The sequence below is a fragment of the Chelonia mydas genome, chromosome 2, assembly GCF_015237465.2.
Source record: "Chelonia mydas isolate rCheMyd1 chromosome 2, rCheMyd1.pri.v2, whole genome shotgun sequence".
NCBI classification, from domain to species: Eukaryota; Metazoa; Chordata; order Testudines; family Cheloniidae; genus Chelonia; species Chelonia mydas.
This window is the reverse complement of record NC_057850.1, coordinates 186,255,003-186,277,681: the sequence shown is the minus strand read 5'-3', so window position 1 is coordinate 186,277,681 and position 22,679 is coordinate 186,255,003. Positions and strand designations below refer to the sequence as shown.

Below are 22,679 nucleotides of genomic sequence, written 5' to 3'. Positions count from 1 at the left end.
TGTTGTGGGCTTTTTAAAAGGGTGTATGGATCTGCTTAGATGGCATGCTTTTATGAGGTTTCCTTCTGCTGCAATTGTGGTTGATGATGGAGGTGGGGCGAGCAGGGGCGAGTTTTGCAATTTGTAGGCTACCGCTGGCACAAACTCTAAAGGAATTTTCCTCACCACAAAGCTAAATTTATCACATCACTGGAATAGCCTTGGCTCTCTTTTACTGATAGGGAAGAGGGAGTGTCCCAGACAGTTGTGCTGAAGCCCTGTGCCTCCTGAAGAGCTGTCTGAAACTCAGAGAGACAAGGTGGTTGAGGTAGTATCTTTTATTGGACCAACTTCTGTGGATGAGAGAGACAAGCCTTTGAGTTTACACTAAGCTCTTCTTCAGGTCTGGGATCCAGTCTCCTGCCTGATCCACAAAGGGTGGACACCTTGCCCCCAATGGGAATGGTTCAGGATTCTCCACTGAGCATCCAATGACATTTCCCCCTTAAATGGTGTCCCCTGTTGAAGGGAACAATTCCAGCCACGGAACTTATCAAAACAATATGTAGAGTGTTAAAGTTAAATGCCTGTTCTTCCACAGACAGAAAGCTATTTCAACAGAGTGAATGACGGTGGATTCGCTAGACTGGCACAGTAGTCTTCCAAACAAATCTGGGTATAGTACGCCGATTTCACAGTAGCATTTAAAAGTGCAGTGTACAGGCATATCAATGAACAAGTACTGCCATTTTCATTTTAGACAGAATGGATAACTTCTTAATTTCCACAAGACAGAGGACTTGTTAGGTGCTCAACCAAAGCCTGCAGGGCAACAGCAACTCGTATTAGGACAGCGAAACTACTGCCTCATGTTGTCAATGTTAAGATTTGCTATTGATCCGTTCAGCTGAAAACAGCTGGTAGTCCTGAATTCTGCCCTCCCAAGACACAGCTTGATCTGTAGGGTTTAGAACTAAATCTCACACAGTGCCTTACATTTGCAAATATTGTATCTGTTCCACCACACACCGATGCTGCACAGAAAATATTAAGCTCGAACCCAGCCCCTTCCCCCTCTCACAGCAGGTTCTTTGAGTTGTATACTCTGTCCTGGAACCACTTTCTAGCATTATTTCACACACAGAGAAAAGAATCCAGAAGTCATCAAAGTTTGGTAAGCTCTTTAATGGCAAGCTACATTGTTGGATTTGATGCCTAGGTGTCGGGGGAGAAAAAGTAGGAATGGAAGAATAGACAGGGTTCCATTAAAAGTTCACACCTTTTAAAGCATTTAACAAAAGGGCAACATCTTTTGGCAACCCATTTCACAGCTTTGTAGTCACAAACAGAGACAAATCTTCCAGCAAGAAAATGAGAAAAACCACATTAAAAACAGTTTTGCATGGCAAATGGCTCGTTACTTCTGCTTGATATGTTGCTGGCTGGATTGAGCCCAACATTGGTAGAGTAAAACTTGACAACAAAAATTGATTTAGACCGAACTCCAGCTCTGACATTTATTCCCCTACTCCCTAAAGACAAAAGTAGACATCCTTTACATGCAATGTTACCACACATCTTTGTCTACATAAATAACAGTATGTCAGTACAGAAAGGGAATTTCAAAAGCTCAAAGTATGTTACATGAAACCGCTGTAGCTTTTCTGTGGTCAGTACTGGCTAGCTCAAAGAATTTTTTCTACAGACAAATGAACACCACTTGTGATACTCTATACGTTCCTGCTTACAACTGAGCTCTGATTGGTGAAGCAATGTTACATGGCTTTATTTAAACTTGAGCTTGTAATAATGGAGCTGTGCCTTTATGCATAATACCCTTTAGAAATAATAAAACAGGTGATGTTAAAAAATCCCAACTTAATGCATTTGACCAACAATTTAGCACACTGAACTTGTCATTGTAGGTAGGGCTCTTAAACAAATCTCCTCCTACAGAGTGCAATGTGCATCTGCCATGGATATCAGATCCCAACAATGCAATTTAGTAAATTTCAGACAAAGTCTGATTAAAATCCTAAAAGGGGCAGTTTCAGGTTTCAGAGAGGACTCGATATTTAGGTATTGAGGAACTCTAGGGAGAATGATCTGTCTCATTGTGTGTTTTTATTGTAATAACCCCCTTTGGAAATTTAGGTCCCAATCTTACACCTTCATTCCCAATGACTTCAGGGAATCCACCCACACAGAGCCTGTTAGGATTTAACAACTTCACTTCTCTCAGTCACTCCTGCCTAGTAATCAGGGACCATGGTTTTCCAACTGGGAACTCATATTGCAGAAGTGGGTTGGAAGAGAAGGGCTTTGCCAGATTTAAAAACCAAACAATAAAATGTCCCCCTTTGTTCAGCACAATTCAGAACAGAGTACACAGACACTGGATACAATGTGCCTGCTTCCTTAGTCACTCAATCTTCAGAGCTGGACCCCCAGGCTGAGCTGGATTTTCAAGTGACTAGTGATTTCAGATGCCTTTGTTTTTGGGTGCCCAAGATGACACATCTTGAAGGGACATGATTTTGAGAGGTTGGGTGTTCAGCATTTCTTGGAAATCAAGCCTCATTAAGATGTCTCAGTCCGGACACCCAAAATCACTAGTCACTTATGATAAAACCTTGACCAGTGTGCTTCAGTCTTGGGTCCTGGTACAACATTACTAAAAGTACTCTTTATTGAGAGAAATTGGACAGCTATTCAATGTTTATGTGAAACAACAGCCATCTGCAAACTATTCTGACTGTAATGGACCCTTGGGATGGCTTTTCACAGCTTACTAAGAAGTAACCACAGCTGGGGCTGGAAATGCCACAAGCCACTTTGCTGCAGAACACCTTCCCCACTCCTGCTCCCCTGACTCAAGCAGCATGTCCTGCAACACAGGGTGAAATCGCAATAGTATGTGCGCAGGCCACTGATAAAGGAAATCTAGCTACAATTACTTTCAGCAAAAACTGCATTTTATGAGCTTACAAATTTCAAAGGCACAGAGCCACCCAAGGGGGGAGTGGGGTGGGGAGGGGACTGACTAGCTGAGAAATAATATGGGATAGGGCTCGCGATTTGGACAGGACGGTCCTGAGAGATTCAAGTTACTGATTATGACCATGTGTGGTGGGGTTGTTAGTCCCCACATTTGTGTTCGTGAACACAGAATTGCAGAATTTAGTTCGTCTCTAAAATGAGTTGCCTGTATCCAGATCAAGCTCTTTGGGGTCTTTTTGTTCTGTGTTTGGACAGCTCCTAGCAAAATGGGGTCCTGGCCCATGGCTGGAGCTCCTATGCTACCACAATACAAATAATAAATAACAATGCCAGGAAAAAAGGTTTCTGAGGCCTGGTCTACACTTAAGATTTAGGTCAACATAGCTAGAGCGCTCAGGGATGTGAAAAACCCACTCCTCTGAGCCCAGGTCAGCGTAGCTATGAACCCCCCATTAGAATGCTTCGGTCCGCCTACCTACCACCACTTGGGGAGGTGGACTTCCTACAGTGATGGAAAAAGCCTATCCACCAACATAGGAAGCACCTACACTATCATGCTATGGTGGCATTGCTACTATAGCACATCTGTGTCACTACCGTGCCTGCAGTGTTGACATGCCCAAAGTTAATCTTTTCTCCATCCTCCCCTTGTCACCCCCACATGTTTATCAATCATTATGCTAATTTTAACCTACACAGAACTACACCCCCGACTTTGAGACCTTATAGGAACATGTCGCAGTTTCTCTATGGACTACATGGGACCCAGAAGCAGACTGCTTGGGGCTAGGTCTAAGATTTCTCAGCAATCCTGGCATTTTCCTGAAAGACGCCATTTTACTCTCTTGCCTGGCACCACCCTCACCCCACCAAAACGTAAGTTGTAATATTTATAAAACATCATTTTTTCCTGACGTTCCACCTATTTCTGAATCTCCCCAAACAGCACTCTGCTCATTGCAAAAGTGCAACCTGGATTCCAAAGCGCCCGGTCTGAGAGTCTGATACATTAATATTTAGTTAGAAAATCAAATCTACACATGGAAAAAAGGACTGGTTTTGCCCATTCTTTTTTACTGTCTTTTCACCAACATTCTGCTTTGAGGCCGGGCAATAATAAAATACTTATCAGCTTTCATCCCTAGATCGGAAAAGCACTTGATATGGGTGAGTAAATGTGACTATCACCCTCACTTTACAGATTGGGAAACTGAAGTACAAGAGATTTTTCAAAGGAAAATATCGGAGTTAGGCACCCATTTCCCAACGAATTTCACCAGGATCTGGATGCATAACTCTCGCAGGCTCCCCTGAAAACCCCAGTGACTCACCTAAAGTCAAGAGTGAATCAGTGGCAAGCTGATAAGAAACACCAGATTCCCTGACTCAGGCTCCCTCCCTGCAAGCACTTACCCACGTTGTGTTTGCAGGACTGGGATCTCAGAAGGGCTATCCACCAGGCCATGCCTCCTCCTTTAAATTACTGGGTAAGTGGCTAATAATTCCAACTCAGACAAGGGAAGTGAGAAGGAAAAAATAATAAAAAGTTTGGAACCCTTGTGGTTCCACTAGATAATTCAGCATTTCTTGGATTGTTTGATAAATAAGAAACAATACCATAACAACACAGAAATGGATATGGTCAAAGTCTAAGAAACCAATATTTTTTGATAAAATACATTCTATATTAATGCTCATTTAACATTTAATACACATGTAAATTTATATTTTATCCTCTCTATATAAAATTCCAGTTTATTTTAAATGGTGCATGGTAGTAGCCTGACCTAGCAGTGCCTCAACATGCTCAGTTCCCAGCAAAATCAATGGGAGACAAGGGGGTTCAGCACTTTGCAGGACTAGGCCCTTTCAGGAGCCTGATCTTCAGTCCTTATTTGGGCAAAACTCTCGCTGGCTTCAATGGGAGTTTGATGGGAGTGAAAGCTACAGGCTAGGACCCTAGGCAAGTTGCAGAAGTCACTCACATGGCATATGATGTTCAAAATAAAAACAAATCAATGAATACAGGAAATAATATATCTATCTTTATAATTTACAGCTTCATGTTTGCTTATAACCATATTAATGATCAACTGCTCATTTGCAGATCAGAGTCAATCAAAATGCAGGCAAAGGTGGCAAAGTGCAGAATACATCACAACTCCATTGTATTTAGTTCACAAGGGCTGGATCCTCCAGCCTTCACTCACTCAAGTAACTCTTACTCGCAGAAATAGTCCCATTGTAGTCAAACGGCCTGATTCTCATTTGCATTAAGGCTCCTGCAAATTACATCTATACCCATGTTAGAGCAGTGCGAAGGGGCCTTAGTGTAAGGGAGAACCAGAAGCTGTGTGCACAGTCATTTGCACCTGTGCAAAATCGGTCTAAATGGTTAGCAAATCAGAATGGCAGTATTTTATACCCACCTTGTATAGGTGCAAACAATGCATTGCTTTAGGTTTTACGGAGAGGAAAATCAGCCCCAAAAGGTCTATTTGTATGAGCTGGAATCAAAGGATCAGTGCCTAAGGAAGTAACCCCCAAAAAGCTCCTCTGAAGGACGCCCCTGTGTAAAGTTATGACAAGTCTCTTTTAGATGGAAAGGAAAGAAAAACTTGGGTACTTAAAGCAAGGATGGAAACCACTGGTATTACACTTTATTTTGATAAGCAAAAAGCCTATTACTGCTGTACAGTGTTATACAATGAACTGGCACAGTTCTCACACCACTAGTCCATAGAAAATGTGTTGCGACTATCATATTTATGCCTGCATGCCAAGAGAATGTACAAAGTTTCATTAAGTTCGGTTTCTTGTCTATTTAGTGATATTCTTAAACTCAGACTTTTACAGTGTTGCAGACACTTCTGTGCATATTCAAATACCATTTTCCATCCTGGTTACAGAAAGTTTTGCCTCTGTTAGAAAATTAAGCTTTATGCATCCCCTAAGCCTTCACCAGACACACAAATCACCAAGAAAATTAACTCTTTAACTAGCCTTTAAAACAATTTCCTTTACAAACATATCCAGTAGGAGATACTGCTAATAACAGGGTTTTTAAAAGGGTGTCAGTTGTTTCTGAGAGTTGTCCAAGCATTTTCTCTTCACTAAGTGTTAATTTTTATAAAGCTAATGCTGCATTAAAGGGCTCTGAAGTTTGAGACCTACATTTTGTGTTTTTAAAAAAGTTGTCTAAAAACAGTCAATTAGAAATACTTTCTTCGATAGTGGAAAACTGCTGTACGAGAATGGAATCCCTTCTTTTCTTACACTTGCAGAATAAAAGCTGAGTAAATAAAGAGGCTGTGTGTCTTCACCATCTGATACTCACTTGGGAGTCATTTACACCTGGGAAAATGAGATGCAAAATACTATGGGTCTTACTTTAATTTATACTAAAACCCCTTTCCACCACTCTGGTGGACAGGTCATCAGCTGATGGAAACTGTCATCATTCCATTGGCAATTGACACCAGCCGAGGACCCACCCTAGACAATGTAAAGGGACCTTAAAGTGGGCATAAATTACATCTGTGCTCCCTTCAAGACCTTTTTACACAGCAAGAACAATGTAAAGGGACCTCAGTGAGAATAAGAATCAGGCCCTACCATTCTGGTTTGGTAGCATTTTACACCCACTTTGACAAGTATGCTACACAAGGTACAAGACACTGAAGAACAAGGCCCAGTGTGAAGAAGGATTCCATTATAATTTAAAGAGCCAGGTGCTGGTTTACACCCTTAGGGCTTCAAAGTTAAGTTGCACTTTAATTCAGGATGCTGCAAGATTTGAATAAAGTTGTTGTTTTATTAAAGCCAGTGAAGCTAAAGGTTGATTTTCGTGCAGGAGGAGAATACGCAATGGAAATTTTTAAATTCATTTAATTTCTATTAAAACAGCATTTGGCTTTGGAACAGATGGCATCAAAATACCAATGTGTATCACGACGTGCACTGATCACACAAACGTCCTAATTATGCCCAGTGATTAACCCAGCACCTGTACATTCAGGTGGTGTTAAGAAACACTAAAATGTGCTGCACAAGCATTTATCTGAATTTTGTCCCTCCTAAGTAATTATTTTTGTTCAATCTTTATCTGCACTTCTGCAATATTAACCACTATGAAACTAGTGCTTTACAGGCATAATCTCTCACAGTCTGATATTCTGATTGGTAGTACAGCAAAAAAATATATAATAAAAATAAAAAATAATTGTTGAATTAAAACTAAAAGTGCAGATTGCATTTATTCTCTGCATTCATTTTCCTCCATAGGGTCATATGTGAGTACTTCACACACTATCCAACAGTTCCTACATTCAAAGTACTCTACATTCATGTCAGTGAATGTTATTCTCAAACATGAGTCAAAGAGACAGTCAGCGACAAAACTAGTTCTAAATTAATGATGGCAGAATGCTACCAAGACAACTCCATAGAAACCCCACTGAAACAGGAGTGAAATTCAGGTCACTTCTTAGCAAAGCTCATCACAGAGATATTTATGTTTTTATTATTTTTTTTAAACTTTGATTCTGGGAGCCACATTTCCCATGTGATGCGCTAATTCAAAAATGCTAATGCAGGAGCACATGACCCCACCTGGTACCAAGGGATTAAAATCTTTTAATTCCTCAGATAATTACTGCTGGCTGACACCCATTTGTTGGTGATCGGCTTCTGGTTCCTCCTCTTCCACGTCTGCGTTATACTCTTCAAATGCATCATCATCGACATCTGGAAGCCCCAGTAACTATTTTAAAGAAGAGAAAATGGGAAAGTGTAACAATCAATGGCAAAGATCCAACCGATGCCATGTTGCCAATTCTTGCAATTTTACCATGTGTTTTGCCCCGATATTTGGCTTTTTTCTAAAAGCCCCTGAGTCACGAGGTTATGAGAGAATCTCTGCTTTCTTTCTTTTTTTAAAGTAAATTTCCAGTCCTCATGGCTGCATAGAAAAGCTTCATGTGAACCAAGTGCACCCTAAAGGCTCAGAAACCAGCAGACAAATAAAAGTATCCACAAATATTGTGTTGGGGGAGAGGTAGGAGGAGAGACACCTTATGATCTTTATGCCAGTCATGATTTTTGGGGCCTGAAATGCATGATTTTTGAATGCTTACAGTTGGCAATACAACTGATGCTCTAAATTCAAAAGGTCCCTGTGTAGTATACTTAAGCTCTAGTTAACTCAGTTTAAAATTCTCCATTTGCATTGCATTCAATAACCCTATAAGACGATCACACTTATTCCTTTTGCACCAAAAAGGAAACCATTCTATCCCACTAACACAGGAATGACGAGAGTGCAGCTTGCTGAGTTAGATGGGGTAGCCATAGGTGCTAAAGCCCTAAAAAGACCAGAAGATCCCAGCATGCAATTGCTTCATCTTGAACTATTCACCCTCTCAATCAAGCTGGAGCATTTTATGCTGAATTCAGTAGTCTTACCAGGAGATAGCTGCATATTAAAATCAACGTTGGCCACAATCCTCTCAAATTTCTACAAATTAGATTTAGGCTCCTGACAAAGTACCAATTAGGACTGTCAAGCGATTAAAAAAATCAATCATGATTAATACCGTTTAAATTTTTTTGATGTTTTCTATATTTTCAAATATACTGGGACTGAGTGGACTTGTAGGACCTAAGTTTTACATTGTTTTGTTTTTGAGTGCAGTTATGTAACAAAAAACCTGCATTTGTAAGTTATACTTTCATGATCAAGAGATTGCACTACAGTATTTGTCTGAGGTGAACTGAAAAATACTATTCTTTTATTTTTACAGTGCAAATATTTGTAATAAAAAATAATATAAAGTGAGCACTGTACACTTTGTATTCTGTGTTGTAATTAAAATAGATATATTTGAAAATACAGAAATCAAAAATATTTAATACATTTCAATTGGTATTCTATTGTTTAACAGTACGATTAATCACAATTAATTTTTTTAACCGCAATTAATTTTTTTGAGTTAATCGCGTGAGTTAACTGCAATTAATTGACAGCCCTAGTACCAATACATCTCTCATCTGGGCAAAGTTTGGATGCCTCAGCTCTATAATGTTTCAGATCACTGTAATGGCAACTGTTTGTTTTAGAAGGTGGAGAAACTATTTGAACTTTCCCCTCTTCCTTCAAGAAGAGATTGGCAAGCCAATGAATTCAGGAATACATAAGCATATCCCACTCAGAACAGTACATCTGCTTTGAAAATCTCATACCAGACCCCTCAGAAAACTTACATAAACAGCTACTAATATCTGCAAAGCAAAATCATATGCTAAGCCTTATTGGTAATACTCGGTATTTAGCCTGCTAGGACTGAAAGAGCAACCACAGACTCACGCTGCACCTTCCTTAGAGAGGGATTCAGCTGTTGTCTCACAGAAGGGACAAAAACAACTGTCTCCACCAGGAGAGGGAAATTTTTATACAGGGATATGAAAATTACAAGGCCAACTTTTAAAAATGTGCATTAGTTTATTATATTTTTGCATTAAAAACTATTCAATGGACAAAAGGACAATATCCAGCTGTGGCCTTTGGGCCCGGTGAAGCTCATCGTTTTTGGGCCCACCATCCCTTGATCTGCAGGAAAATTAATCACATAAATGAGAATCTTAACCTTCATTTTGGGGGTGAGGGGAGTTTCTAGCTCTTTGCCTGCAAAATTAGCATAAGAAGGGTAATGAGATATAAACATATGAGGGTCAAAAAGGACAAACAACAGGGAGAGAGTCTGGGGACCTACAGATCACACACACACGCTGTACTAGTTATGTAAAATTAATCAGTTAAGTGAGGAGTCTACTCCAAAGAAGCATCTTGCTAGTCCTCTCTGAAATCCTTAGGGGATTAAATCCATGGACGTTGGGTACCGAAATGCCTCTAAGGATCTGGGCCTAAGTGGTTTAGGAGCCTAATTGCCATTTTCAAACATGACTTGGATAGTTAGGTGCCAAAGTCCCTTTACGTTCAATGGGAGATACACGTCTACATCACATAGCGCCTTTGGAAAATTTTATCCTTTGTTATTATTTATACTGCAGTAGCAACCAAAGGGCCCAATCAGGATCTGGGCCCAAAGCACTAGGCAACATACAAGCATTTAAGAAGACCCAGTCCCTGCCTTAGAGTGTTTACAAAGAAACAGAAGGAGAGTGGGTCAAAGCGATCAGGCTCATGGCAGCCACAGCACATTAGCGTCGTGTCATTTTTCTTTTAAATACATCAGTTTAATATATCTGTCTTATTAATATTATAAAAATCTTGGTTTTAGTGTGTTGGGGGGGGAATTGTGGGTTGAAGTGGGGGAAGAAGAGAAGGCTGGAACAAGAGAGGGGAATGGATAAAAGGAGAGAGAAAATGAGGAGGCGAGCAGCAGAACAGGATAGAAGAGAGAGGAGGAAAAATGGAGGAGGGACAGAAGCCTAATGGGCATGGAGAGCTAGGCCAGCCAGCTGAAGGAGTGCACCAGGAAGAGATGGGCTGGATGAAGGAAGACCAACAAGCAATCACAATAAAGCAAATGATGAGAAAACAATCCAGAGTCCAGAGTTTATTTATTCATTCAGTCCATGCTATTCATCTATCAGGGATTTTGGGGTGCAGTGGGTCGATCTCTGAGCCTTACATAAGATTGAAGGCCATGAGCATATCAGCTTTTACATAGAAAATGTCCTACTTGTATTTAGTCTTTCATACTGAAAGTACCACACATTGTTGGAGGACTTGAATTTGCAGAAAGATGTTGCTGGTACATCTAACCAAAGAAAAGTAACAGCCATTTGTATTTAGGGTATATGATTCAGTTGTAAATAAATACTTTGAGTAGGGACTACGTTCCTGGGATTTTTTTTTTATCTTGTATATTTTAACTAGTGCAAAGTGTCTTGTACACTCATGGTGGTATCTAAATAATCCATTAGTTTGTAAACAGCAGACGTGGGGGAAGGTGATAATGTATTTAATCAAAATCTAACAAACAAATATTAAAATATGTCTATATATGGCTTAAGAAATACAAATGATTCTACTCTGAAAATAATGTGGATGCATTAATTCTTTCACATCAGGAATCAATGGTCAGACAAAAAGATAGGTGCTTAGAACTACCAGCATAGATACTTCACAACCTGTATTCAGGAACTAAAACGGCATAGTAGAAACAGGTGTGTTTGAGGAGATGAGACAAGAATGCAGAACACCAAAAAAGCGACAAGTTTTGTGGGGATTTTATTATTTATTTGATTTTTTGCTAGGAAGAGTCTAAAGAAACTCAATTTAGTCTATTCAGGAGAAAGTTAACAGGTGACTTGATCACAGTCTATAAGTATATGGGGAAGAGATTTCTGGTAATTTGATCTAGCAAAAAAGGCATAATAAGATCCAATGGTTGGAAACTGAAATTAGACTAATTCAGACTAGGAATAAGGAGAAAGTTTTTCATCTCACACATGTACTGAATAGCTGAGAACATAAAATTGAAGGGAGCATTTTGAACAGTAGTGATCAGTCAGTAACTTATTTCCAGTGGCTAATTATCTAGGGATGTGGTCGATTTTCAGCCACATGAAGTCTTTAAATCAAGACTGGATATCTTTTTTAAAGATACACTGTAGCTAAACCAGAATTTATGGGCTTGATGCAGGAATTACTCTGTGAAATCCTACAGCTTGTGTTACATAGGAGGTCAGACTAGATTATCACAATGGTCTTTTCTGGCCTTAGAATCTATTACCTTTCATTTCTTCAGTTTAAGAGTGGCTTAATTTGGTTTATTTTAAACCAATTCCTAATAGACTTAAGCTAAACTTAAATAAACCTGATTTAAACAGAAACAAGAATGTCCAAACTGGGGTTTGCATAAACTGGGGTTTGCATCAGTTTAATTTGGTTTGAAACCACTCCTTTAGTTAAACCACTGGAACTTTCTTATGTAGACAAGGCCTTAAACTACATTGAGGGAAGGAAAATCTCTCTCAAGGGCTGGACATTGTTCTGGGAAGTGTATTTTTATATATTTACCATAATTAGAGTAGCTGCATAGATGGATCAAATTTCCAGTCCCTTCTAAGAAAAGTGTGCATCGGCTTTATTCACCTCCACTCTCTAGATGGATTTTTTTAAACTAAGTTATTTCATTTTTTAAACTAAGTTATTTCACAGTTGCCAGTGAAATTGGCAGTTGGCCTTTTAAGGTTGCAACAGAGTAAATGAGGCCCAGTATTTCATAGGCACACTCCTGGCCACTTGCCTTTTGTATTAAGCTCTTTGGATAAAGTTTAGTCCTCATGATCAGCTGGTCAAAATATCATCAAAAAAAGTTAGAAAAATTGTCTAAAATTTTTCATTTTTCATCAAATGTTCAAAAACATAACCAGCTTCGCTTACTGACATGATCTAAGCAGACATAGTGAAAGCACATGACTCTGCCAATAAACCCCTACTCCTCTTTATGACACTCCAGTTATTCCAGGCCTAGGTCACTCAAGAGAAGAGGCTGACAATATGCTGTATTATGTGGTGGTTTAGCAAGACAAATGTCTAGTCGGGACTATGCTGAGACCACCAAATTCTCCTCAGTTTTACAACAGCCACGTTTTAATATAGGTCTCTGGCAGCAGATGGCTAGTACAGTAACATGAGGCATCTTAGCCCTATACATCTCAGCACTATATAAGGACTGATGAGCAAAATATAACAAAACAAAAACAAACAAAAAAGTCAAACTATTACTATTCCACTCACTTGCTGAGACGCTATCCTGAGCTATCTCAAATATCAGGTGACCTCAAGGTTAAATATGAACTTAGTTTGAAACAAAAAACTGTATTTCCCTCCACCTCCCCAAACTGTATTTGCTTTATACAGATCCTTGAAAAACTCCCAAATTCCAGTGCCAGGAAATGATTCTGCCACCAAGTCCTACATAGCTTTGTAGCAAATGGGACCCCAGTAACGAGTTAGTGCAGAAATAATGAGGAATCGGTCAACGCTACGCTCAGCTGATGCAGCAACTCATAGTGTCGGACACCATCAGGTGGTCAAGGGACATCTACATAGAACACATCACTGGACATCAGCAATACCAGGAGGGATGAGCTGGAGTGCTGATGAGAAGTGCAGTCAGGAAAGTAAAAGTCATGGATTGTATTTTCTAAATGGACATCCTACCCTAATTCTCAATTACTGAGGGACTATCTCCACTCATTGATATATTTTGCTTTCCACAACCAAATCTCTGTACAACTTTTCATGCGTGATGTACCTGAGTATTCGGATTCTAATATCTAAACTGTATTGTTAAATCTATTCACCTAAATTTGGGTTCTTACTGATTACGTACTCTATGTATCATATGACTTTTAAAAACTAACTTTATATTGTGGATAATCTAAGCACTATACCCAAATGTACAGACACTTTTCCCAACCTATGTATTATATAATATTTTTAACATTAGCTTTAATAAAATTTTTAATTCCATTCTTCATACTCAGTGCTGGATCATGTACAATTCATCATCAGGGTGGGGTGCCAGCTCGACTGGCTGAGACATCAATTTGCTTCCCACCACAGCAGGGAATCTCAATTTGTCAAATGAGAAGCTAGAAATAAAAAGGCATCTGATTTACAAGAACAAGTTCCCTATACTCACTGTTAGCCTGTCTGAGCTACTTGACTGGACAAATAAGTCATTGTGAAAAATCTGTCTTGTTCTCAATGACACATTTTATTAAAATCACAACTATAGTAAATATATAGAAGTAAAACATGCACTTACAGGCCTGAAAGATTTGAAGACTTTTTCCAGTATTTCATGGAGGGTCTTTTTACCACAGGAAGAGATGTAGTCCTGTGCCAACTGCAGGAAAGGTAAGCAGTCCTCACTTTCACTCCACACATGCTAAAAGACAATAGCAATGAAAGAAAGAACAGGAGTTAATAGGAATTCATATGGACTTTTTCTTATGATTTTATAAGGTGATATGGTTTAAAGATGTACTGGACTGCAATTTAAATTTGTATTAGGGATACGGATATTACATTACTTCAGGAACTGGGTATGGTCCCACATTTTTAAAGCAGCCTCCAGAGATACAACTTGGTTGCATTAGAACAATATACCAGGAGATAGAGAAAACGATGAAGGCTTGAAAATAAATTAGAAAATACACCGTTCACGATTGAACCAGGGTGGGGAATCAGAATGTCTCAAATACACATTGCCTCGTGTATATCATTTTACAAGTAAAGGTGCTTTTGTTTAATATCAGCCCTGCAAACTCAGCTTGGGATCTGAAAGTCAAAATGAGGTTTTTCCTTCTTATGCATCATCCGCAGTAATAATGCCCCCAGGTTGTTTGACCCTGTAAATGGAATTTGGTAAACAACTCTGCTGATGATGCACAAGAAATGACCCACCTTGATTATCATACACATTGTAAGGAGAGTGACCACTTTAAATAAGCTATTACCAGCAGGAGAGTGGGGTGGGGGGACAGAAAACCTTTTGTAGTGATAAACAACCATTTTTTCATGGTCTGTGTGTATAAAAACATCTTCTGTATTTTCCACAGTATGCATCCGATGAAGTGAGCTGTAGCTCACAAAAGCTTATGCTCAAATAAATTGGTTAGTCTCTAAGGTGCCACAAGTACTCCTTTTCTTTTTGCGAATACAGACTAACATGGCTGTTACTCTGAAACCAATCTTGAGTATGTCCATGGAGTACTCTGACCTGCCCCACAGCCTGGTTCTATGAAACTCCAGGCCTTCAACCTTTCCTGTAACCCCTGCATATTCTGCCAATACAATGTTGTTTGAAAAAGACTGCATGCAAGTGCTGATGAAAGCCTTAAAACAGGGACATGACTTGCATTGAAGTGCTGGGTGAAAACACTGTTCACAGGATGCTTTCTGAATGCCTCTCTCACTGAGATTCTAATGACAGAAGCATAACACTACAGGGAAAGCTAGATGCTACATCTTCCCTTACTTTCCCCCCAAAGTACTGGGCATCTAATGTATCTGTTAGTACATGAACAGTAGGCTACACTTAATAAGGGCACAGTAGAAACTCTGAAATTAAACTAATATTAAGGAAAGAATAAGAATCAAAAAAATGACTCAACCCATAACATGCAAACTTTATTTCCTAGTCAGCAGAAATTAGCCAACATGAAGTAAGTTCTACATTTCTCCAATTAAGAGATTGCAAAGCATCAGCTAAGCTACCTCTTTAAAAAGAAAAATTATAACTACCTTTGTACTAACCTCACTTGACCTACATTTTCTTTGATGCCTGTTACAGTTTACAAAAGTAGTGTGTGTTTCTGAAGTGAAATTTCTGCCAATACATGCAAAAATGGCCCCTTCCTACCGAGCAGATTTGCTTCTGGTATTTGTCCAGAGTCATACCTGCCCATTTTAGTGACAAAAATATATTTTTACAGGGAAATGTAATCCCGTGTAACCTCACAACGCTATTTTTTTTTACAGTCAGAGTCCCATCACATTTTAAACTCCACTGTGAATTTATCAGCATTTGCTCAAAATAAACTGGTCTTGTGCACGAGGGAAAACTCAAGCAAATTACTCATCAGAAAATCTTTTAGTCTTCAAAGAGGGATTTTTTTTACATAGTGTAAAGCAATAAGCAATTAAGGCTTCCAGCAATTTCCACATCTGCGGGAGATTTAAAATTTTGGTTGTAGCAACAAATGTATTATGGAAGGTCGTAAGTGTCATCAGTAAGCATCTCATGTGGGAAAGGCTTGCTTTCCTCTACCAAAAGAAAACATGAAAGTATTATCATGATATCTTTAATAAAGCTGCACCTACAGTCTTTTCTGCAAGTTCAGTACTGATGCATGAAGCAACTTAAGGATCTGAATCTAAACAGTCTGATTCACGAGTCTCCAAAAGACCCAGTAAAAGGAATTTTTGTCTTTCACAATAAGATAAATGAAAATTGATGATTCAGCTCTTGCTTTGGAAGTTATAGCAGGACTTAAAAACTGCACACACTGAGGATGCTTTTGTTGAGAAACCCACTAAATATCTGCAATCTCTTTGCAGTAGGGAAAACAGCCTGCTGGTAAGCTAGGGTAAGAGAGTTTAATTGTGGCAGAGCAATAAGGAAAAGGTAAACCTCATCCTCCAGATAAGTTGTTTTCAGGCTAGACCTATTTTGCTCCTGGTTGCTTTGTGTTAACACAAAAGCACACAGCTACTAATTTCAACCTCAGCTGACCCAGGATCAAGGTTGAAATATTTAATTCAGCATCTGTACATATCTTTGGAATCTTTGGAAAGCAAGGCTGAAGCAGTTCATTGTATAGCACTTGAAGATTTTTCCATTCAGTCTTTAGCTGGTTCCGCAATATTAAACGATATTTATGGATCATTTTTTTCAAAATCTAACTGTTGAGCATGCTAGCAAAGTATTTTATCTTTACTGAGGTAATTTTGGTGATGAAGAGTATTCAGACTAGCTGATTCTATACTAACATATATTAGAGGAAATGCTGTAATAAGGTAACGCAAAATTGGTACTTGTAGTATCATTTAGTATGAATACTAGAAATAAAGTGACAACAGAGAATACATAATATAAAGAATAATTTATTCCACCCTCACCCATACTGGGTAAGGTTATATAGCAAATCCAGCGAAGTATTTGGGGGCCACTATAACCTACAAAAGCAGAGATTAAGGCCCAGATGCTAAAGATACTTAAGCACCTAAAGTACAGATAGATGCCAAGTGGAGTTAGGCACCTCAAGTGCTTTTGAAGATCCCACGAGGTGCCTATCTGCATTGTAAGGCGCCTAAATACTTCTTAAAATCTAGCCTTAAGAGATCTTCTCATGTAATTAAAACTATGCAATACTGGAGTTCTCAAATATTTTCATAGAGTGAACATAAGTGATCTCTCTCCTGCTATCCATCTCCACCCTCTAACAAACAGAGGCTAGACACACCATTCCTTACCCATCCTGGCTAATAGCCATTAATGGACTTAACCTCCATGAATTTATCTAGTTCTCTTTTAAACCCTAGCCTTCACAGCCTCCTCAGGCAAGGAGTTCCACAGGTTGACTGTGCATTGTGTGAAGAACTTCCTTTTATTTGTTTTAAACCTGCTGCCCATTAATTTCATTTGGTGGCCCCTAGTTCTTACGTTATGGGAACAAGTAAATAACTTTTCCTTATTCACTTTCTCCACACCACTCATGATTTTATATACCTCTATCATATCCCCCCTTAGTCTCCTCTTTTCCAAGCTGAAAAGTCCCAGCCTCTTTAATCTCTCCTCATATGGGACCTGTTCCAAACCCCTAATCATTTTAGTTGCCCTTTTCTGAGCCTTTTCTAATGCCGGTGAACCACATCTTAACAGAGATCGCTTTATGGACCACATCCTTTGCATTCACAATCACACAACATTCCCCTGGCAACTACAGCAATTGCTTAAGTGGAAAAGTAATATTAGGAAAGTATTTAATGTATTTTTACCTTCTTTTAATGTAATTCAGCAGTTGCAAACTAGGAGGAATCACCTATACCCATTGACTAGCCAGTTCTCTCTAGACTGCTAGCAAGTGCTTTGTGGGCCACAGTTTCGGGAATTTCTGATTTAACACTATAAAAAAATTATTCTCCCTGTCTATTTCTCAGCTACCCCCTGCTCTTACTTGTCTTCCTCTTCCTTCTGTCACACTCCTCTAATTAATCATTTCATCCTTCAAAGTTCATGATTTATCACATACATCTCTGGCACCCCCTATGTCAGTGGTACCCAAACTTTCCACAGTCATGCCCCTCCCTTATCCCTATCCTCATCCCCCCGCCTTGGAAGCCGGACTCCCGGGGCGGGGGGGGGGAATACAGACAGGGCTAAGGGGGACAAGGCTGGGGTCACAGCTGGGATTGGGTCTGCGACCAGGGCTGGGAATAGAGCCAAAGCCAGGGGCTGAGGGCGGGAGCAGAACCACAGCTGTGTCCGCAGACAGGTGTGGCTCCGCTCCCTGCCCCAGGCTGGCAATGGAGCTTCAGCTGTAGGTGGGGCAGGAAGCAGGTCTGCAGCAGGGCCTGCAGCTGGGTGCGGAGCCTCGGCCAAAGCTGGGGACGGGTCCTGGAGCCCGGGTCGTGGCTGGAGCAGAGCTTGGGGAAGGGTGGTGCTCCCTCCCGACCCAAGTGGGGGCTGGCCCAGGCCCTGCCCCCCCGTACATTCCTCTGCACCCCCAAAGGGGGGTACGCCCGACAGTTTGGGGACCTCTATGTACTCTGTTGAAGTCTCTTCCTTATTCTGAAATGAACATGTAAAGAAAGGTGATGAAAACACTATGGGCCTGATTCTCATTTATACTCTGCAAGTGCAGATCTCATTTGTTACTCATGTTAGCTAAATTAAAGCTAGCAGGGGTACGCCTACCTATGCTACAATCGCACCTTCACTTAAAGTGCAGACATGCCCTCTGACCCCTTCACAACACTCTGACAGTGTAAAGAGGCCTCAAAGCATGTAATCACACCATTCTGGCAGTGAAAATGTGCCTGAAAGTTGACGTAAATTAAAGTCAGACCCATTCATGTGGCCAAAGACATAGGAAGGGTCCGTAGTGCAAATGAGAATCAGGCCCCATGTTTTTATTGTTTTCTTAAAATGAACTTTAATACACAGTTCCACATATAATGAAAACTGTCTTTGGAACATTTAAAAAAAAAAAGAGTCTGCAAAAATGAGTCTGTCAGGCTGGTGTAATTAATATGGTGAACAGATCATTATTAGTTCTAAGCTGTTATACTAAAGAGACATCATCAACCGAGGAAAAATCATTCCTGTCTTTTTTGTAAGAGGACTAATGCTAAAAGTACCTCCTGAGGGGACGACAGCTGAAAGAGATTGGAGAGACATAGTTCTCAGTTTTTCTGATAGCTTTGGGTTTGGGGATGGAGCCTTTCAAACAGAAAAACTGGGAAGAAAAAAGAAAATTTGGTTGTAAAACCACAAAAATTGGCAGGATAGTGCAGGGGCAGGAGTAGGATCTGAAAGTACTTACACTTTTGTAGTTTGTTTTTTAATTGACTAGATTTCAACTAATGTTGATTATATAACAATATAATACAACACACAAATAAAAAACACATGAGCTTTCTCTGTGATGTAGGATATCATTAGAATCCCTGGACGGAATTATAGTCTTAGCCCAGATCCTGCAATTGGATCTACATGATAGCCAAAAGTGCTATTGACTTCAGTAGGGGTTGGCATGGCCACAGGCACTCACCTGCAGGTGTCCAGTTGAAGGATGTGGCCATTTAGGGCTGGTCCTACAGGGAGCTGTACACGTGCATAGGTGTTTGCAGCATTGGGGTGTCAGGATCCAGTCCTGCAATGGGCAAAAGGGCCTCCACAAACTGGCAGAACCCTGACTTTTGTTATACAGTAGCTGGTGGATACATTAGTCCTTCAGTTAAACTCTACATTGTCTCCTGATTTACAATTCTGCAACACTAGCTGCATAATCTGATAAATAAGCATCTTCCGACTGGGTTTTGTGCTCTTTGGGGAAGTCACTTACCTGCACTCTGTCTCCATTTACCCAGCTGTAAAATAGGTACTTATTGCACCTATCTATCAGAGATTTTATGAGGGAGAACTTGCTAACATTTGCACAGCAGATTAAGGGATGTAAGGTGCTATGAATTAATATGCTATGGCATTTCTTCAATAAAGCTAGAAGCCATTTTAAAAATAAAACATTCTCTTAAGAGTACTGAACTAGAGCTGTACAATTTATAAACCCTGCAGTAAGGGTCAGGTTTTTCCATTCAACACTAAGATGTTGGAGTGTGGGGGGGAGACACTCTTTCCATCCTGAAGCCATTTTTGTTACCATCATTGTAGGAACTTGCTGCTGAACTCCAGCAGGCCAGGATGCGCAGGCAACTGAGGCTGCTGGGGAAGGGGGAAAAGGAAAGGCCAACACCTGCCTCCCATCACACTATAAGCAAGATGGGAGTGGGGAATGATATTTAGGGAACAGTTTCCTGGAGGATCAAGGGTGACTAAGAGCAAATTCACACACCCCTAACCCCAGAGAGGGGATGGGACGCAGGGGGAGGGAGCCCTGTCATTCTGACTCCATTTTATTCTTCACAGTCTCCATTTGCTGCAACAGCAAAGCAGCCCCCCAACCACAGCCTAGGGGGTCAGCGCACTTAGTGGTACGCAAGCTATAAGCAAACCACAGCGCAGGAGCAAGAGGGGGGCCTCAGGCTCCTCCCCATCCTTCGGGGGCCCGCATCCTCACCCAACCCCCAACTCCTCCAGCTCCACAGGGTGGGGCTGGGGGGTGCTGCGAAGGGCCCCGCGGCTCCTTGCCCTACCTGGGGCGGGGGCCTCCTCCATAGGGTGGTGGCTGCTTCCCCACCCCCCGGCAGCCCAGCCCGCCAGTGACCACCCACCACCAGACTCCATTTTGCAGCTTTTTGCTACGGGCTGGGAATTCTCTCCCCCCGACCCCAGCCAAGGGCTCCGCCGCCCTTCCCGGGCTTTGCCTGCAGCCCAGCCCCCGACCCGGCTGGGGCCCGCTCTCCCCGCCCCAGCCGCTGCGGCCGGAGCCCCCCGCCCGCCCCGCAGGGAGGCCTGGGGCCCGCCCACTGCGCCCCAGCCCCAGGGCAACCGGGCTGCGCCCAGCCCCACACAGCGCGGGGAGGCGGCGCCGGCGGGGCGGGGCGGCGGGTCACTCCCTCTCAAGCAGGCCGGCTGCCCGGGGGAGGGGGGGACCCAGGCGCTCCCCGCGGGGTCCCACCCAAGCAGGCGGGCCGGGGGGAGACGGGGGATAAGGAGCGAGCAGCAGTACAGCCCCTCCCCCCCACTCCAGCTACTTACAAAATTGTCCCCGCAGCCGCTGTCCGGACACAGCACGTAGAAGGAGACGCCGGGGTCGGCGTAGAAATCCATCCTCCGCTCCGTCTCCTCGGTGGCGATGAGCTCGAAGGGGGTGTTGGAGCACCACTTCTCCGCCACGTCCGCCAGCTGCTGGAAAGCCATGCTCGCTCCCTGCAGCCGCCGCGCTCCCCACGCGCCCTCGGGGCCTGGCTCCGTCCCGCCCTCCCGCGAGCAAACGGGTGTGGGGAGAGGTCCGGGCTGGGGAGCTCCCGATCCACTTCAGCACCGCGGGCTGCGGCTCCCACTCAGCATTATTTGCTAACTTACATGTATTGTTTACATGCCGTGCGTACAAGGCGCCCTCCTCCTCCTCCTCTTCCTCCTGCTGCTGCTGCTCCCTGTGCAGCCTGACATTGGCTAAGCGCGGCTGCGTTGTGTGTCTTGTGTGCAGGTCATTTGCGGGTGTGGGTAAAAGCTGGATGTGGCCGGCTCCTCCTGGATTCGGCCACAGCCAGGCAATTTTTGGACCCAAGCGCCCCCCATGCCACTGACTGTGTAGAGAACGACAAAGACCAGTTTCTCCGAGGGCATCAAAAAATTCCAGACCCGGGAGCATCCTGGCTGCGACAAACCATATTTGCCTGCTGGATCCAGCCAGTTTTTGAACCAGACTCCCAAATTCCACTGCATAAATAGAGACTAGATGCTCTGATCCACCTAAAAACTCCAGACCCAGATGCATAGCAGTGCCGCATAAAGCTGGACTCAGCATCTGAATCTTGCTGGATCCAGCCAATTTTTGCTACCAACTCCCCAAATTCCACTGTCTAAACAGAGACCACATCTTACCGCTTTTGCTCCACAAAGAAAAATCTAGAAACCAAAATTTCTTTGTGTAATGATGCTGCAGGCACTGAGACTCATTGTATGCTCTGTGTTGGCTCCTGCCAAGTTTAGGCCCCCAAACCACAAATTCCATTGTCTAAATAGACAACAATGTTACTACTCCTAATACTCTAGTAAAGCTTGAACCTTCATGCATCCTAGCTCCACAGTATTGCAAGCACTTGGATTCAACATACAGAGCATGACAGATTTTGAACCCAGGACCCCAAGTTATACTGTCAAAAGAATCAGCACACATTGCCACACTAGTAAAAGCAAAACCGATGTATTCTGCCACAAAAACAGCTCTCTACCACTTGGACCAAGCTGTATTTTTGGCCACAACCTCCCAAATTCCAATGCCTAAGTAGAGAACATATGTGGATGTTCCTACTGCACCTAAAAATTCCAGACCCAGACATACCCTGTGTAAAACACATAACCCCAGATCCAACACCTTGACCAGATTTTGGCCTTGAACTCATAAATTCTGAATAAGTTTAACTCAGAACCCTGTTGCTGCTCTGACTCTGCGAGACTAATCTGGGCTTTGATACATCCTTGTACAACATATAACCTGCACCTAAAACCTGCAAGATCCCACTAACATTTTACCTAAATCAACAGCTTCTACCATCTAAACAGAATAAGAGTAGGCACTTCTTTTCTACCCGAAAAATCTGAATCCTGCTATCTCTTAGTTGCAACAGCACTTCAAAAATATGTATTAGAATCCTTCCAGATCCTGCCAATTTTTGGCCCCATGCATCAAAAATTTACTTGCTAAAGAGACATAAATTCCACTAACTGGGGCCTGATACAACCTGAAAAATCCAAACATGAATCTGTATCCAGCAAGATCTAGCCCGTTTTTTCCATTAGATTTTCAGA

The 22,679-nt window shown here is 41.8% G+C and overlaps 1 protein-coding gene across 1 annotated transcript; it reads right to left on the bottom strand.

Moving 5' to 3' along the window:
* Positions 1-1,145: 1,145 nt before the first annotated feature.
* MTURN (maturin, neural progenitor differentiation regulator homolog) lies at positions 1,146-21,820 on the bottom strand. Its single transcript, XM_007066478.4, has 3 exons — positions 20,904-21,820; positions 13,785-13,907; positions 1,146-7,741 (listed from the first exon to the last, which is right to left on the bottom strand). The coding sequence occupies exons 1-3, from the start codon at positions 21,063-21,065 to the stop codon at positions 7,631-7,633; spliced, it is 396 nt and encodes a 131-aa protein (XP_007066540.1). The 5' UTR covers positions 21,066-21,820; the 3' UTR covers positions 1,146-7,630.
* Between the last annotated feature and the right edge of the window lie 859 nt (positions 21,821-22,679).

Excerpts from the sequence above, each read along its gene's own strand:
- MTURN (XM_007066478.4), bottom strand. The coding sequence starts at position 21,065 with ATGGCTTTCCAGCAGCTGGCGGACGTGGCGGAGAAGTGGTGCTCCAAC. Across the intron at positions 13,908-20,903 it reads GCGGCTGCGGGGACAATTTT|CATGTGTGGAGTGAAAGTGA; the intron begins GTAAGTAGCTGG and ends ATTGTCTTTTAG. Across the intron at positions 7,742-13,784 it reads TCTTCAAATCTTTCAGGCCT|TTACTGGGGCTTCCAGATGT; the intron begins GTAAGTGCATGT and ends TCTTTAAAATAG.